Source organism: Molossus molossus, unplaced genomic scaffold (genome assembly GCF_014108415.1).
Source record: "Molossus molossus isolate mMolMol1 unplaced genomic scaffold, mMolMol1.p scaffold_m16_p_1, whole genome shotgun sequence".
Taxonomy (NCBI): Eukaryota; Metazoa; Chordata; class Mammalia; order Chiroptera; family Molossidae; genus Molossus; species Molossus molossus.
In genome coordinates, this window is record NW_023425344.1 from 86311238 (window position 1) to 86328408 (window position 17171).

The following is a 17171-nucleotide window of genomic DNA, read 5'->3' on the forward strand; positions in this document are numbered from 1 at the left end:
GATTCCCAGTCAAGGGCACGTACCTGGGTTGCAGATGTGATCGCTGGCTCTGGTCAGGGTTGTGCAGGAGGCAATCAATCAACGTGTATCTCTCACATTGATGTTTCTCTCTCTCCCTCTTCCTCCCTTCCCGTCTATCCAAAAATCAATGGTGAGGAATAACATAAAAGAAAAAGAAAAAAGTGGATATCTTTCTAAGTCACCTAAAAGTTGATAAAAAAAGGAAGACATATTCCAAATTATAAGTTCCTGTTATTATATATCCTGTATGTAAATAAAATCATTGTCCATGACCCAAACAACAAAACATGGACATTTTAAGAGAAATTTAAACAAATAAAGAAACATTTCAACCATTTAAGAGCCCATTATAATGTCCTAATTTAGATTTTAAATACACATTGTTTGCTTTTTCATTGTATGTATCTTATAGATCTGAATGAAACAAAATGTATACTTCATATAATTTACTCAAGATAAAATTGATTTATGATAAGGTGGTATTATAAGATATAACTGTATAAAATAATATAAATGCTGTATATATTGATAATCACATCTATTATATAGGTCATTTCTAAGTATTTATATTTTTAGTTAGATAAAATTTGTTCTTGGAGTTAAAAGCCTATTTAAGGACCATTTTTTGTAAAAAAAAATAAAATAAAATAAATATCTGCCTGGCCGGCGTGGCTCAGTGGTTGAGCACTGACCCATGCACCAAGAGGTCACAGGTTCCGTTCCCTGTCAGGGCACATGCCTGGGCTGCAGACTCAATCCCAGCGGGGCGGGCAGGAGGCAGCCACCTGCTGTTGATGTTCCTCTCTCACCCATGTTTCTATCTCTCTCTTCCCTCTCCTTTTCTTTCTCTCTAAAATCAATGAAAAACATATATTTTAAAAAATTAAGCATAAATAAATAAAATCCCAAGATTAGATTAGGGACTGGAAAAAAAAAAATATATATATATATTAAAATAGGTAACAGGGAAAATATATAGTTGAAAATGAGCCTATATATAAAAATTAACATATAAATAAACATTTCAGAGCAAAGTTAGTAATCAAGCACCAAATGAAAATCTTCATTAATAATTATTTAAAACCCAAATATGCAAGTCTCTTTTGAAGAATATTATGATAACAATGCAGATGTAAGAGGTAGGTCAGAGTTTTGCTTGGGGACATAGCAACAAAACTCATGTGTATTTTTCATGCCTCAGACAGTGCAAGGGTATTTCTTGGCTTTGAATTTCCCCTCATCCCTATCCTTCCTGATTCTGCTGCCTTCCTTTGGCTGAGACATGAGGAAGACATTATGAACTAAGTGATCATGTGATCTGAGTGTCCACCAAGAGCAAACTGGTAGCCAAAACCAATGAAAGCCAGAGCAGGTCACCATTTGAAAATGCCAGTCCTATCCCCCTCAAAATTTTCCAGTGTAGGCAGTTATGCAGACTTTATTTTCTGAAGAGCCATAAGCAAATACAAGACCTGATATGAAGGTATTCTGAAATGCCATAATATACATTTAAAAAAATTTTTGTTTATGGTCGATTTCATGGAGGAAAGAGAATCTTTTTTTTCTTTAATCCTCACCTGAGGATACGTTTTTATTGATTTTGAGAGGGGGGGCAGGGGGAGGGGGAGGGGGGAGAGAGAGAGAAAGAGAGAGAGACTGATCAGTTGCCTCCCATACTTGCCCTGACCGGGGCACCAACCTGCTACCTTTTGGTGGATGACACTCCAACCAACTGAGCCACCTGACCAGGGCCCATAATATACTTTTAAATCTTAGCTACAGTGACCCAGAATCTTCCTAGTCCTGTCCATCCCTGGCCTCCTGTGCTGCTGGTTCACCATCTTTCTTCTACTCATTAACTGTAGCTGTACACACAAGATTCATCCTGACCTTGCGCTTTTTATAGTTATTCCTTTCAGCATCTCATTAACTAATATGCTTTTAATGCTGTCTTTTTGCTCAATTTCCAAATCTTGACATCCATATCTAAATTTTCCACCCTTTGTTTTGTCCACAGGACACTTGCCCTTGGGAGTTGTAGCAGATGTAGGTGTCAACCTGCCTCCCTCCAAGACGGTGCTCGAGTACAGGTCTCACATGTCCCAATGGCTTCCTGCATTCCTCTAGCGGCTGGAGCACGCCAGACCTTCCGGGGACAGGTCACAAGTGCCAGGGCGTTAACACCCAGCCACAGCTCTCAGTAATGAAGGAAGGTAAATTAGTAGATAAATATATTCATATCTGCGCCCCTTGGTGGGATGAGTCTGAGGCAAGCTCTACACAGTCTCCCCTAAGCTCTTCAGCAGGCCTGAGCCCCAGCAGTGACGCTTTAATTAACCACCGTTTGCTGGCGTTCATGCCCTCCCTGTGCTATTCTCCCACTCCCTCACAATGTTCGCCGGAATCATCTCCCAAATAAATGATTCATGCTCAAAGACTTCTCTTTGTTCATTTTTAAAAATATATTTTTATTAATTTTTTGGAGAGAGAAATAGAAATATCGATTATGAGAGAAACATTGATCAGCTGCCTCCTGTACACCCCCTACTGGGGATTGAGCTTGCAACCCGGGCATGTGCCCTGACTGGGAATCAAACTGAGACCTCTCAGTCCACGGATGACACTCAATCCACTGAGCCACACCAGCTGGGCTCAAATCCTTATCTTAAGAACTGCTTTGGGGTAGTGGGAGGTGATGCAGGCTAAGACAGAGGTTCTATTAAAACTGAAAATATGGGGAGGAGGGTGTCAATGGGGTAAAAAAAAGGAGAAACATCTGTAACAAAAATAAAATTTAAATAAATAAATAAAACTTAAAAAAAAAAAAAAAACAACCCTGAAAATATGTTAAAGATTATAATCCTTGCCCAGCTGGTGTGGCTCAGTGATTGAAGGTTGACCCATACACCAAGAGGTCACTGGTTCGATTCCCAGTCAGGGCACATGCCCAGGTTGTGGGCCAGATCCCCAGTGAGGGGCATGCAGGAGTCAGCCAGTCAATGTTCTCTCTCATTGATGTTTCTATCTCTTTCTCTCCCTTTTCCTTCATCTCTCTAAAATCAATAAAGAAAAAAAATTTAAAGATTATAATCTTCTCTCAAAACCAATACTCCAACTTCTTTTATCATCTGTTATCTCACCTCTTTCTTTGAGAGACATGGGGGTTTGAGGGTTTTAGAGACAAACTTGGCTCCTTCTCCCGGTTTCATGGTGAGTCATTTACCTCTTCAGATTTTATACACACAATACTTTCTGGGGCTGTTGTAAGCATCAAAACAAACAAAAAAACACATAGAGCACCTTATATGTTGTCTGTATCCCATTACAATGTGGCAGTTTCAAACTTAGAGATTAAGCTACAACTTTCTTTGATGAGGTTTTTTTCCCTCCAATAATTACCTTGAACCAACTAAATATATAAGAGTGCAAGTCAAAAATAATTAGAGTATTCCTTGATATAAGTATAAGTTAATTACATGTCACATTTTCTCATGTGTGTAGTGTGAATAGGATTACTCTACAGAAGTATGTGAGGTTTGGTCTGTTAGACATCCTTAATATATAGAGCTCATAGAAAGTATACACAATATTCTCTTGGTCTAATACAAAAACTAGCACATAATAGACAATTTATGATATTGACTAACAAAAATATCATGAAAATCATTTATTTATCCAACAATCTAGAACACAGAGTATCTGGTATACTGAGGGGAAAGAGACATAAGGGAAACTCAGGAAATAATTGTTACTTAGAGGTGTTAGAGTGTTAACAATGAAACAGTAATAATGGCAGTTCCTTCCCTTTAGCTTCCTACAGACTACAGTATGTATTAATATTACATTTGTGGGTTGTGTTTTTTTTGTTTGTTTGTTTTTATGGTTTTTTTTTTACTGACTCTTTAATTCTGACCACTCCTTCCTTTTTTACATTCATCTTTAAACACATTCCTTCCCTTCCTAAAATTTTCTCATTTTTTTCATATGACTTAGGGCTCAAAAGATTCTCTGTTGACTGTATTCACAAATAATTATCAATCATGTCTTCAGCAGTCGGTTTATATTGAAAAGGGAGAACGAATTCAGTATCTGTCTATAATGAATCAAAAGTAGCTGGTAGGATCACAGTCTACATAGTCAGAGTCTGGGTGGATTTACAACAACATTATTAGTACATGATTAATCAGTACCTAATGTGAACCAGTTCATACCCGACATCTACTAAGTCGTTTTGTCTTACATTCAAGTTCCATGGCTCTGTTTCAGATCAGTTAAGGGTTTTGCTTCATGATAGTACATTGTTAAACCTGCCATCTGGTCCAACAGCTGACGTGGCTCAGGCAGCCCTGAAGAGGCCTGAAGCTTTACTCCTGGGAGATATTCGGTCTACTGTGTGGAGTCATGAGTACTGGCTCACAGCTTTTTTATATCCTTGGAAAAGCATGGCACACTGGAAAAGTCCTAAATGGCAATGAATTTCTTAAAGAGTTCACTTACCTGGGGACCAGGTTGACCCTGAAATTGGAAAAAAGAAAAAGAGAAACAGTTACAAATATGTTTTCTTCAGAGAACATGTTCACTACTAAAGCACAGACAAGTGCTGAAAATCTTTTCAACTTATTTCCGAAGATAATAATCAATACCTACCTTACCGATCAATACCTACGGACACACCTTATTTTGTGGTTTGGAAATCATGTTGTCTCTCAACATTTTTACTCTGTGCTATCATCTAAAATCTCAATATTCTGGCCTATTACATGTAATTTTAAAATGACTCGGGGGTTTTAGCATGCTCCAGAAGTAAACCGCAGAGACAGAAGACGAAGGGGAAGTATACCTCACATGCTCACAATGAATGGGATATGATAAAGAGGTCTCCTGCACAGACTACCACTGTGAGCTACACATTCAGAGATGGCACAGAGTTAAGAAAAAAAAGAGGCAGGTATCTTAGTTTTAGAATTCACCAAATTAGAAATTCAAATTCTTTGAATTTCTCATTGTTTCAATAATAGTTTAAGTCAAATAAAAAAAATAAACATCTACCTCTTATTCTGCATAATCCAACCTAAGAGCATTTTGAAAGGATAGGAGAGGTTTTGGCTTAGTTAAGTGCATCCTAATTCCTCGTACAGTTCATAGATTATGTAACCTCTGGCCAATCTAATTCATTTGGAATGTCACTTTCTCTTTGTTTAAGCTGATAAAAATGTCAAAGGAGCATAATTGCATATGCTTGTCACTAAGAGAAAAATCACCTGTGAAGAAAAGTATTGATTACACATCCCCTTCTTATAATCTCCAGTTGGGTTTTGTGTAAGATGAGATGAAAGAAAAAGTTCACACTGAGCTAAGGAATCTTTAAAAATACATTAATAATGTACAATCTCGGTGCATCAACTGTATGCCACTAGGTATCATTCAGGAAAGCATGGAGCTAATACAATCCCCAGAGAAGACTCGCTCTCTCTTAGCCCCTCTCCAAGCTTAGAATTTCTCTTACTGGGGATAGAACAGATGATTTTCAAAAGCTCTGTCTGAAAGTGTGGTGGGCCAGGTTTCATCGATTCGCACCATGAAGGGGAGTGCAAGCAAGCTGCCGGGCGGGTTCCTCACTCACTCCCGTACTCCTTGGTGGAGAGAAAGTGAATAGAATCACTAATTCCTTACTGAGTGCCAGGCACTTTGGGATGTGTTATTCCATTTATGACTTATAACTGCCCAGCATTTTACAAAAGAAGACACTGAGGCTCACAGAGATAAGTGAAAAACCACACAGCCTATAGGTGGAGAGCTCAAATTCAAATCAAATTTGATTCTGAAGGTGATGCATTTTCCACAAGGTCATTTCTGCCTTTCAGTTTGCAAGTTTAAGAACAAAAGAGGTATGTTTGCTCACGTCCACAATAACACCAAACATGCTTCTAGGGAGTGGACGCTCTCAACCTCCCAGCCACCCCCGCAACAGCAGTGAGAATCTCTGCTTCCACATTCGGACCTACGACCAGCAGGCACCAGAATGTTGACTGACACCATACAGAAACTGGGTCAACAGAGGTTCCTGAGGGGAACAGAAAGGTTCCTGAGGGGAACAGACAGGTGTTCAACGTGGAAAACCTACAAGGGCGGGGCTCTCCTTTTACATGTAAGTCCCAGATCCACGTAATAATTGCAATACATGTACATGCTCCCTCTCGCCAGCACTCTAGATGTTGTAAGCTTCTAGAGGTTTTAAACTTCTGATTGTTCTGAAATTTAAAACTACTGTAAACTCAGAAATGTGAACATTTATGTACCTTGGAATACATTACATCTCATACATTTTTTTTGCGAAAGCTCAAATGTAGGATTCTCTAAAACCAGAAAAATTTTCTTCAAAAGAGTATATTTTAGCCTGAGTTTTTTTATTCCTATGGTTGTCCTACAAATGAGACTTTTCCTCTCTTTAAAATGTGGCATTTGTTTCCAGTGCACTGAAGAAATGGTTTTAGCATAACATGTGCATATTTTGTGTTATTATATACAAATGAACAATGTGTTACAGATTTTATGTTAGTGATAGTGAGAACAAATAGTAAATGATGGTAAAATGAAAAAGTTGACTTTTGCATGAGCATTGGGAAGTATACAGCACCAGAAAACTCAGATTACTCTAGCATGTGCTATGAATTTCAAGTGTGTGCTGTGCATGTGTGTGGTGTGTGTGTGTGTGTGTGTGTAGGGTCGGGAACATGAAAAAGAGGGATTACAGTGGGTTAGTAAAAGGCTTCCAGGAAAAACAATGTATACAACATGACAAATTTGGTAACTCTCCCTAAAACATGGATTACACAATGCAAGCCTTATAAATCTTACCCAAGATTCTGGGACTGCCTACACTCAGTGTGATGTAACCAACTACACACTAACAGACACAGTAGTGTACGTGTCAGAAAATAGCCTAGCAGCTGGAATCTTTTAAAAAAAATTTTATTGATTGATTTTTAGAGAGGGAGGGAGGGAGAGAGAGAAACAGAGAGAGATAGACACACACACAGAGAAATGTCGTTCCATTTATTTATGCATTCATTGGTTGACTCTTGGTACCCTGACTGGGGATCAAACCCACAATTTTGGCTTATTGGGACAACGATCTAACCAACTGAGCTACCTGGCCAGGGCTAGCTGGAACCTTGTAGTCACCCTAAAAGAGCCATTTAAGAAGGGGGGTGCTGTGGGCATGGCAGTGAGAGCTTCCCCAGGGTGCAGACAGAGCCCAAAGTGAAGCTCAGCTCAGAAACGCCCTGCGCGTGTTGGCACAAGGCAATAAAGCCTTCTCCACAACACATCACCAAGAGAAACATCTCAGAATTTTTCTTGCTTCTGAGTAATTCATTGAGAAAAACAAGTATTTTCATTCATTAGTGGATATTTTTCTAGTCTACTGTAATTTATAGGTAGTGAATATTACTAATCAAATCTGAAAGTTATATTTTTTCAGCCTGAAATACTCTTTAAATGAGTAGTTATAAATTTTGATGAAAGCTCTCAAAATCCAACTTAGTTGAATTTTTAAAAATAAAATTCCTGAAAAGGACCTTTTTTCCCCAAACAAATCACCAAACTGTTACGATAAAGAAAAACCCAAATCGGGTATAATCAAGAGCCATGCCAAGGGAAACAGTTAAATCACAGAAAGACTGACGTTTGGAAGAAATATCCATGTAAAAATGGAGAATGCCCAGCCCTCCGCTCCGGAGTGGCTGATTTACTGAATGTCAACAGCTCAGTGCAATGCCCTCAAGGCATCGAAGGCACCAGCGAGAAGTAAAAGAAACAGCAAGAGGGGCTGGCTTGAAGGAGTGGTAATCAGAACAGTCTGGTGGAAAACTATCAGCCAGTAGCGGATGCCTGACAGAAAAGCGTTCAAAGCAAGTTGAAAGTTTTGTGAGGCACGTAAACCACAATGGAACATGATAATGAGATGACATACCACTGGAATATGTATTGTTACATTAGGCAATTAAAGAGCAATAGTAACCATTCTTTGTTAGGCTGTTATCACGAATATGGTTGCCAGAAAGCCCTAGCACTCTTCTCGAAATCTACAGTCATTTAGATTTCTAACTGAGGCAATTGGATTCTCTACAAGATCCTCTTTTTATGGGTGGTAAATCTGTCATTCCTTTTCAGATGGGGCAAACACTGTTTTTCCGTCAACACATGCACAGATAGGCACACCAACTTTGTACTTTTCAAGTACAATCTTATTTTGAAATACTGATTAGGATAACAGACCACATAAATTTACGGAGGTCAATTGTAAATAAAAACACTTCCATTTACAAAAAACTTGAGGGAATATTAGTACTGTTCATGCAACTCTAAAAGGGGTTACTTCTGCTTCAAGGTCATTAGAAAGGAACTCTTCATCAGAACACCCAAGTTTGAAGACCATTTTTAGTACTCTGTTTAGATTTATTTCATTCTCTTGAATGGAAAGAAATACTTCAAAACAATCATTTCTATATTTTGCATTTTAGAACACTTACTGCCTAAAAAGACTTTTTTTTTTTTCTTTTTAAATTGGAGAGAAGGAGGGAGAGAGAGAGAAACATCTATGTGAGCAAGAAACATGGATTAGTTGCCTCCTGTAGGTGCCTCAACTGGGGATCGAGCCCACAGCCTGGTACGTGCCCTGATCGGGAATCGAACCTATTACCTTCTGGTGTAAGGGACTGTGCTCCAACCAACTGAACCATGCTGGCCAGGGCTAAAAAGGTCATTTGAAGGTGATTCCTACAACTTCATTATCTCTTGAAAATTTCAAATCCACACATTCAGATGTCAAGCTGGTCCTTCCCTCAGGTGAAAACAGCACCTGCAGTGGGCGTTCGGGTGAAGCTTTAGAACAACATCAGAGGAACTGTGAGAGACAACAGCACTGTCTTGGTGAAAAGAGGCCTGGAGGACCAAGAGGAAGCCTGTCACAGAATCACGTTCATGGGCTCCCCTAACCTTCCGAGAGGGTTTGCCCGGCATCCATGCCAGCAGGTGGACAGACCCACTCTACACCGGCAGTGCCGGGAAGCAGCCTCCCAGCCTCACTGCACTGGAACTGGGATCACCTGTAACCTCAGTGTCCTGTGCGCAAGTTATACGGTGCTTCTGAAAAAACGTGGAGTTGCTGAAAGGCGAGAATATTGTGACTGCCCCAGAGATGCTTTACAATATTTTTATAGAACCATCGGAAAGTGTACTATTCTTACACTACAGGGTTATCTTTTCAAAATGTAGTTTCTTGATCCAATATTCCAAAAAGGGGTCTCCTGACTTCTGTTCACTGCGGAATGAACACATCCAAGTAAAGAGAAAGTCTCTCCATCCTGTGGAATCTTACCCAGACAACAGAGAGGAAACTGAGGCAGGGAAGGCTGCAGGGGCCTCACAGGCCGAACTGGCTCCTTCACATACAGCACAGAACAAAAACATGAGCCGTCTCCCCTGAGGAAAAGTCTTTTCCTAGTTTGATTACACTTCCATATCCAGTTAATGTGAGTCTATCACATCAAATTACTTTGATACTTATAAAATGCTACAAAATTTAGCATGGCAATTTAAAGTAGGCCATATATCCAACACCAGCAGTTCATTCAACTAACACAAATTTAGATGAAAAGTCTATAAATTTTAAAAACAAATTAATACACCAGGGGTACACTACAGAGAAAATCAATCGAAGAAGTAAAGCATTAAGGATCATGTGTATTGATTTTTAAATGTTTTCCAATGGCTGCATAATCTTGCAATGTCTGTGCTTCCAAGGACTCTTACATGCTTGACTAAAATAAACATTATTCATAATTTATATTGCCTAATACTCTATAGGATAGATATTGATAGTTCTTACCTTAGCCACAGTCACATAATATTACTTAAATAAGAGCATTTCAGTTTAAAAATTTTCAAAAAATGTAATCTTTAGTGGTTTTAATTCTGGGAAGAAGAAACCATATTCTACACTAGAGGAAAAGGAAGAGTTATAGTCTCAAGCCTGGAGATATATATATGGTTTTTTGTTTTTGTTTTTGTTTTTTTAATTTGAGAAAGAGAGTGAAAGCAAACCTGGAGATGGTTTTGTTGAGTTCATGTAAAGAAAATAAAAACTGATTCAAAACTTGAAAAATTTCCTCCATGTTTGCCTTTCATAAATAAATAATTATTTAAAGACTTACTCTTATATTTAAATAGGTTAACACGACCTTCCCTTAATAATTAAAAAACATTATTATAGTTTCTAATACAATACCACATTTATCTTTTCTTTCTTTTTTTAATTCTGTTGTATATTTGTACCATAGCTTTTTAAAATTAACTTTTTTGGGGTGACATTGGTTAACAAAATTATATAGGTTTCAAGTGTATAATTCTAAAATATGTATATTGTACTGTGTGCCCACCACCCAAAGTTAAATCTTCTTCCATTATCATATATTTGACCCCCTTTACCCTTTACTACCCCACCCACTCCTCTCTCCCTCTGGTAACAACCATATTTTTGTCTGTGTCTATGAGTTTTCATTTGTTTTTTCTTTGTTGTTGCCTTGTTTATTTGTTGCTTTCAGTTTTATATCCCACATATGAGTGAAATCATAAGGTTCTTTCTTTATTTTTTTATCCTCACCCAAGGACATTTTTGCATTTATCTTCATTCAGATAGAGCAGGAGGGAGAGAGGGAGGAAAAGAGAAAGAAACATCAACGTGAGAGAGACACATTGAGTGGTTGACACCCACATGACCCCAACCAGGGCCTAAGACAAACTGCAAATGAGGTACGTGCCCTTAGCGAGAACTGAACCCGGGACTCTCTGATCCACTGGCTGACTCTCTAACCACTGAGCAAAACTTCCCAGGGCATAAATCAAAGGGTTCTTGACTTCTGACTTATTTCTCTTAGCATGATTTTCTCAAAATCTATCCATGTTGTCCCAAATGGCAGTGTTTCATCTTTTCTTATGACTGAGTCGTATTCCATTGTATATATGTAGCACATCTCTTTTTGTTGTTGTTGTTAATCCTTACCTGGGGATATTTTTCCATTGATTTTCAGTTAGAGTGGAAGGAAGGTAGGGGGCGAAAAAGGGAGAGAGAGAAAGACAGAGAGAGGGGTGGGGGGACATTGATGTGGGAAAAACACATTGATTAGATGCCTTCTGCACGACCCCAACCGGGGCCAGGAGCAACCCACATACATGCCCTCGACTGGGAATCAAACCCACAACGCTTTGGTGTGGGTCAATGCTCTAAACGCTGAGCCAAACCGGCCAGGACCCACATCTTTTTTTTAAGAGATGCTCTCTTTTTAATGTGTAGATCACATAAATTAGAGAGAAACTTAAGAAAAACTTTCAAGAAATAACAATTGTAGGTAGACAGTTGTAAGGAAGATAACAGTTGTATATGCCAAGGCTACGTAATTATTCCACAGGCCTCAGGGTGAGAGATCGATGCCCTGGTTTATTAGGAACTGCTCTCCAGTGCATACTGCAAAGCTATAGGTATTGTTTGCTGTTACATTGAGTCCCAGGTAGAAGTCTGTTCCCAAAAGTCATGATGCTGCAAAGCCGCAAAGCCATATTGAGGAATGCTCAAGTACTGAAACCATGAGAACCAAGGCACAGTGGTTCTGAGACTGACCAAGAGCCCTGAAAAAAATCATCCTAAATACAAAAGGGAGGTCATGAGCAGTGTTGCTATGGATACCACATTTTAACCTGCTGTTACAGCCAGTGCCAGAGAACTGGCCAAATAAGCCACCATCGTAAGGGTAAACATCATGAATACCACATCATCTTTATCTTATCATCTACTGAGGGACACTTCAGTTGTTTACACGTCTTGGCCACCGTGAATAATGCTGCAATGTAAATAGGGATGCATATATATTTGCATATAAATCTTTTCAAATATTGTGATTACCTATCCAGAAGAGGGGTTGCTGGGTCATATGTAACGCTTCTTAATTTTTTGAGGCACTTTCATACTGTTTTCCATAGTGACTGTGCCAGTTTACATTCCACCAGCACTAGACTGTTTGTCACCATGTATACACATTAACTCAAAATGGATCAAAGACCTAAATTCAAGACCTGAAACAATAAATTACATAGAAAAGAACACAGGTACTACATTTATGGATCTTGGTCATAGAGAAGATTTTATGAATTTGACCTCAAAGCAAAGGAAGTAAAGGCAAAAATAAATGAATGGGACTATATCAAACTGAAAAGCTTCTGCACAGAAAAAGAAACTGTCAAAACAAAAGTCAACCAACTGAATGGGAAAAGATACTTGCAAACAACACCTCCAACTAGGGGTTAATATAAAAAAATATATATAAAGAATTCATACAACTCAATGACAAAAAAAACCCCAAAACCTACAAACAATCCAATTTAAAACCTCAACAGACACTTCTCTCAAAAAGACATATAAATGGTCAACAGATGTATGATAAGATGGCCAATTTCACTAGCTATTAAGGAAATGTAAATATAAGCCACAATGTGCTATTACCTCATACCTGTTAGAATGGCTATATTATCAACAAGTCGAGTAATAACAAGTGTGAGAGAGGTTGTGGGGGAAAAAAAAGGAATAATTTCTTTCTTATAATTAAGTGTTCATTATGGAAACAAGAAAAGTAAAGTACTTTGTATGTGCATTTTTGTCACTAAAATTTACACATAGAGAACATAAGAAAATACTATTATTTATGCATTAAATTACAATATTAAAATTTATTGGATGTCTAATTTTCCACTTGATTCATATTTTTGCTATTATATATAATGTTTGCATATTTCTTTATAAATATTTGACTACATCCCTGATTATTTCCTTATAGATACAACACTAAAAATGCAGTGTTATTTCTATTATGAACTTTATAGATTTTATTTCTTTATACTGTAGTATATAGAATACAGATTATACATTTTCTAGGATATAATTTTACATGTGTATACATATGTATTTATTGTCATATCTGTAAATCTATCTATGTGAAGAGAAGAAAGAGAAAGAAGGAGAGAAAGAGAGAGGAAGGAGGGAGGAAGGAAGCAAAGGAAAGATTATAAAAATAATGCTTATTTCTGGGTGTTGGAACTATATTTAGAATTTTCTATACTTCTCAACATTTTACTAGTTCCATGACTTGATTATAAAAATATTTCTCACATGACACCTAATTCACTGCAGTAGCTTAAAAAAGAACCTTAACTAAGCTATTCATTTTTTCTCCATACTAGGTTCATTACTCAAAGATCTGGGTCAGTAAATTTTAATTCCATTTTCTTACTTTTTCCCAATTCGGAGTGTTTTAAGTTACTTAGAATTATGTTGCAAAATCTGTAAAACTATTCTTCAAAATTCAATAAGTAAAGGTTTTGAATTCACTTTTTGTGCATGCCCTGCACCACTGTTGGGACTAGATACAAGTAGAGAAAGGGGCAGAGGAGCTCCTGAATTAAGCATCGATGGCCGGAGGTCATGGCTCCACGTGGACTAGGAATTCCTGCTAGGCAGCTTGTTGGAAACTTTGCTGTTTTGCAAACCAGAATATTTGGGTTTTGAGATTTATCTGCATTATTTCATGGAGTCATTTAAATAACTTATGATTTTGACTATAAATGTATCAAACTCCTAAAACATAACAGGGTAGTCCCCTCTTATTCACAGGGGATACATTCGGAGACTTTCCCCCCAAAATCACAGCTAGTACAGAACTATATATATATATATACCATGCTTTTTTTCTATACATGCATACCTATGATAAAGTGTAATTTATAAATAGGGCACAGTAAGAGATGAACAACAACTAATAATAAAATAGAACAATTATAACAATATACTACAAAATATCGTATTGCACTGTACTCAACCTTCTTGTGACAATGTGAGATGATACAATGCCTATCTGATGAGATGAAGTGAGGTAGAGATGCTGAAGAAAGGAATGATTCATGTCGCAGACTGAAGGGAAAAGGAGGGTGGGAGATTTTACCATGTTACTCAGGATGGTGAGCAATTTAAAACTTAGGAATTGCTTATTTCTGGAATGTTCCATTTAATATTTTTGGAGCAAAGTTGACCGCAGGTAACTGAAACTGCAGAAAGCAAAACCACAGATAAGGGGGGACTACATACGTATCCAAGTCTTTTCACCAATGGGCATGGAATCAGGAAGGATTATCAAGGTATAAATAAATGACTAGTTTTTATAAACATATGTTTCAATATGATACATAAACATATGGAACAAATGTGAGGAGAGACACCTGCTCAGCTTCCATCGTTTTAAAAACACATGCTTTTTAAAGAATGCAAAGGGAATTTTTACTGCCTTGCCAATTTTTATTACAGGGTATATAATAAATAATTTTGTTTCTGCCATGTTTATTAACATCTTTAAAAGTATGCTATCTTATTGCTCCATATAAATACTGGAAGCCAATTTATAAACATCTCTCAATGTCCCAATTTCAATTTTCTAAATATTGTGCAAAAAGATTGACCTGATTTTTCTCTGCAGCTATATATACTACATATTTTACATTAATAAATGTGTTCTAGCAAAGTAAGTAAATCCTTAATGCATGAGTCACATAATGCTTATTGCTATCGTGACAAAGAACCCTCAAAATAAAAACTTTTTTTGAAATCAGGGAGGAATGGTTCTTCAAGCCGACAAGCTGATGTGTTGTAGTGACCAAGATGTCTAGGACCACACTGGGTGGTGGGCACACAATAAAATATACAAATGATGTATCATAAAATTGTACCCTTGAGCCCAGCCGGTGTGGCTCAGTAGATTGAGAATGATCCCATGGACTGAGAGGTCTCAGTTTGATTCACAGCCAGGGCACATGCCCAGGTTGTGGGCTCAATCCCCAGTAGGGTACATGTAAGAGGTAAGTGATCAATGTTTCTGTCTCATCAATATTTCTATCTCTCTCTCCTTTCCTCTCTTTCTAAAAAAATCAATTAAAAAATTGTACCCTATATAATCTCATTAACCAATGTCACCCCAGTAAATTTAGAAAGTAATTTAAAAAACAAATAAAAAGAAACTGCCACAAGTCACCAAGAGCTTTACAAATGACATCTCTGCTACAATACATCTGTAAATTAGGGGTCATTACCACCATTTTGTATTTGAACAATCCAAGTTTCAGAGAGGTAAGGTCACGTTCCCAGAGACACACAGCTTCTAAAAGGGAAAACTAGAATATGAACATGGATTTGTCTGACTTGAACCCTTTTGTGCTCTCATCTGCATCATGCTGATGGCTGAAATCACAGGCTTAGGATAGATTACCCAGGGGAAGCAAGTAGGAATGATTCTTAACACACTTTTAAATTAGATGAAAACTATAGCTCTTCTATGTAGAAATTTCCACACATGAAACACTTAAAAGTTTGCACACGCACACACACACACCTTGAAATCTATCCATAGATTCTCTAGTGAATCATTCACTCTAGGTTAAGATCCCCTGGGTAGAGAAATATAAACAAGGTAGTGTCCCCAAAATAAGAAACTGAGAAGGAAAAGAATTAAACACAGCAATAAACTCGAGTTAAGTCAAGATTCGAGAGAATTTCAAAAAGAGAAATTTAAATGAAAACTACAAATAGTCATAAGAGTGAAGCTTATAAATCTAGGCCTACCTCAAGAATCAAGAAAAATCCCAAATAAACAATTTAACTCTACACCTAAAGAAACTAGAAAAAGAACAAATAACATCCAAAGTAAACAGAAGAAAAGAAATAGTTAAGATCAGAGCAGAAATAAACAAAACAGAAATTTAAAAATAGAAAAGATCAATGAAACTAAGAGCTGGTGATTTGAAAAGATAAATAAAATAGACAAATCTTTAGCCAAACTACTCAAGGGAAAAAAGAGAGTCCAAAGAAATAAAGTTATAAATGAAAAAGAAGTTACAACCAACATCACAGAAATAAAAAAAAAAAAAATCATTAAAGAATGCTATAAACAATTCTATGCCAACAAATTTGACAATCTAAAAGAAAAGGATAAATTTCTAGAAGTATATTACCTTCCAAGTCTAAACCAGGAAGAAATAAAAAATCTAAACAGACCCATTACTAGCAATAAAATTGAAGCAGTATTAAAAAAAACTCTCAATAACTAAAGTCCAGGTGAATTATACCAAACATTCAAAAAATTAATACCTATCCTTTTTAACCTTTTTTTAAAAATTCAAGAGTAAAGAATGCTTCCAAACTCATTTTATTTTATTTTATTTTATTTTCCATTTTTTGCTCAGATAGAGTGGGAGGGAGAAAGAGAAAGAGAGAGAGAAACATCGACGTGAAAGGGACACATCAAATGGCTGCCACCCGCACGACCAACAAGAGCCGGGGACCAAACTCGGGTCTCTCAGGACCTCAGGCCGACGCTCTAACTGATGAGCCAAACTGGCCAGGGCTTATTTATTTTATTTTATTTTATTTATTGATTTTAGAGAGAGAGGAAGGGAGAGGGAGTGAGAGCTATAAACATCTATGAGAACATCGACTGGCTGCCTCCTGCATGCCCCCCACTGGGGATTTGGCCCACAACCTGGGCATGTGCCTTGACAAGAATCAAACCGATGACCTCTTGATGCATGAATTGATACTCAACCACTAAGCCACACCAGCTGAACGAAATTCATTTTATTAAGCCAGCGTTACCCTAATACCTAAACCAGATAAAGACATTACAAACAAAAATTATAGGCAAATATCCTTAATAAACATAAATGCAAAAATTCTCAAGAAAATATTAGCAAACTGATTCAAGAATACATTAAAAAAGTTGTACACCATCACCAAGTGGGATTTATCAAGGGATGCAAGGATGGTTCAGCTCCTGTAAATCAATCAATGTGATATATCACATTAACAAAATAAAGGATAAAAACCATGTGACCACCTCAAAAGATGCAGAAAGAGCATTTAACAAAATTCAATATCTATTTATGATAAAAAAAACTTTCAGCAAAGTGGGAAAACAGAACATACCTCAACATAATAAAGGCCAAACATGACAAACACACAGCTAATATCATACTCAACGGTGAAAAGTTAAAAGTCT

General features: G+C 37.2%; 1 protein-coding gene across 3 annotated transcripts in view; it reads right to left on the reverse strand.

The window, feature by feature from the left end:
* COL25A1 (collagen type XXV alpha 1 chain) overlaps positions 1-17171 on the reverse strand; it is a 512404-nt gene that overhangs the window by 186865 nt on the left and 308368 nt on the right. For all 3 annotated transcript variants that reach the window (XM_036266125.1, XM_036266107.1, XM_036266116.1), the window contains one exon: positions 4519-4536. In XM_036266125.1, the coding sequence (XP_036122018.1) occupies positions 4519-4536 (18 nt within the window). The remainder of the gene's footprint in view (positions 1-4518; positions 4537-17171) is intronic.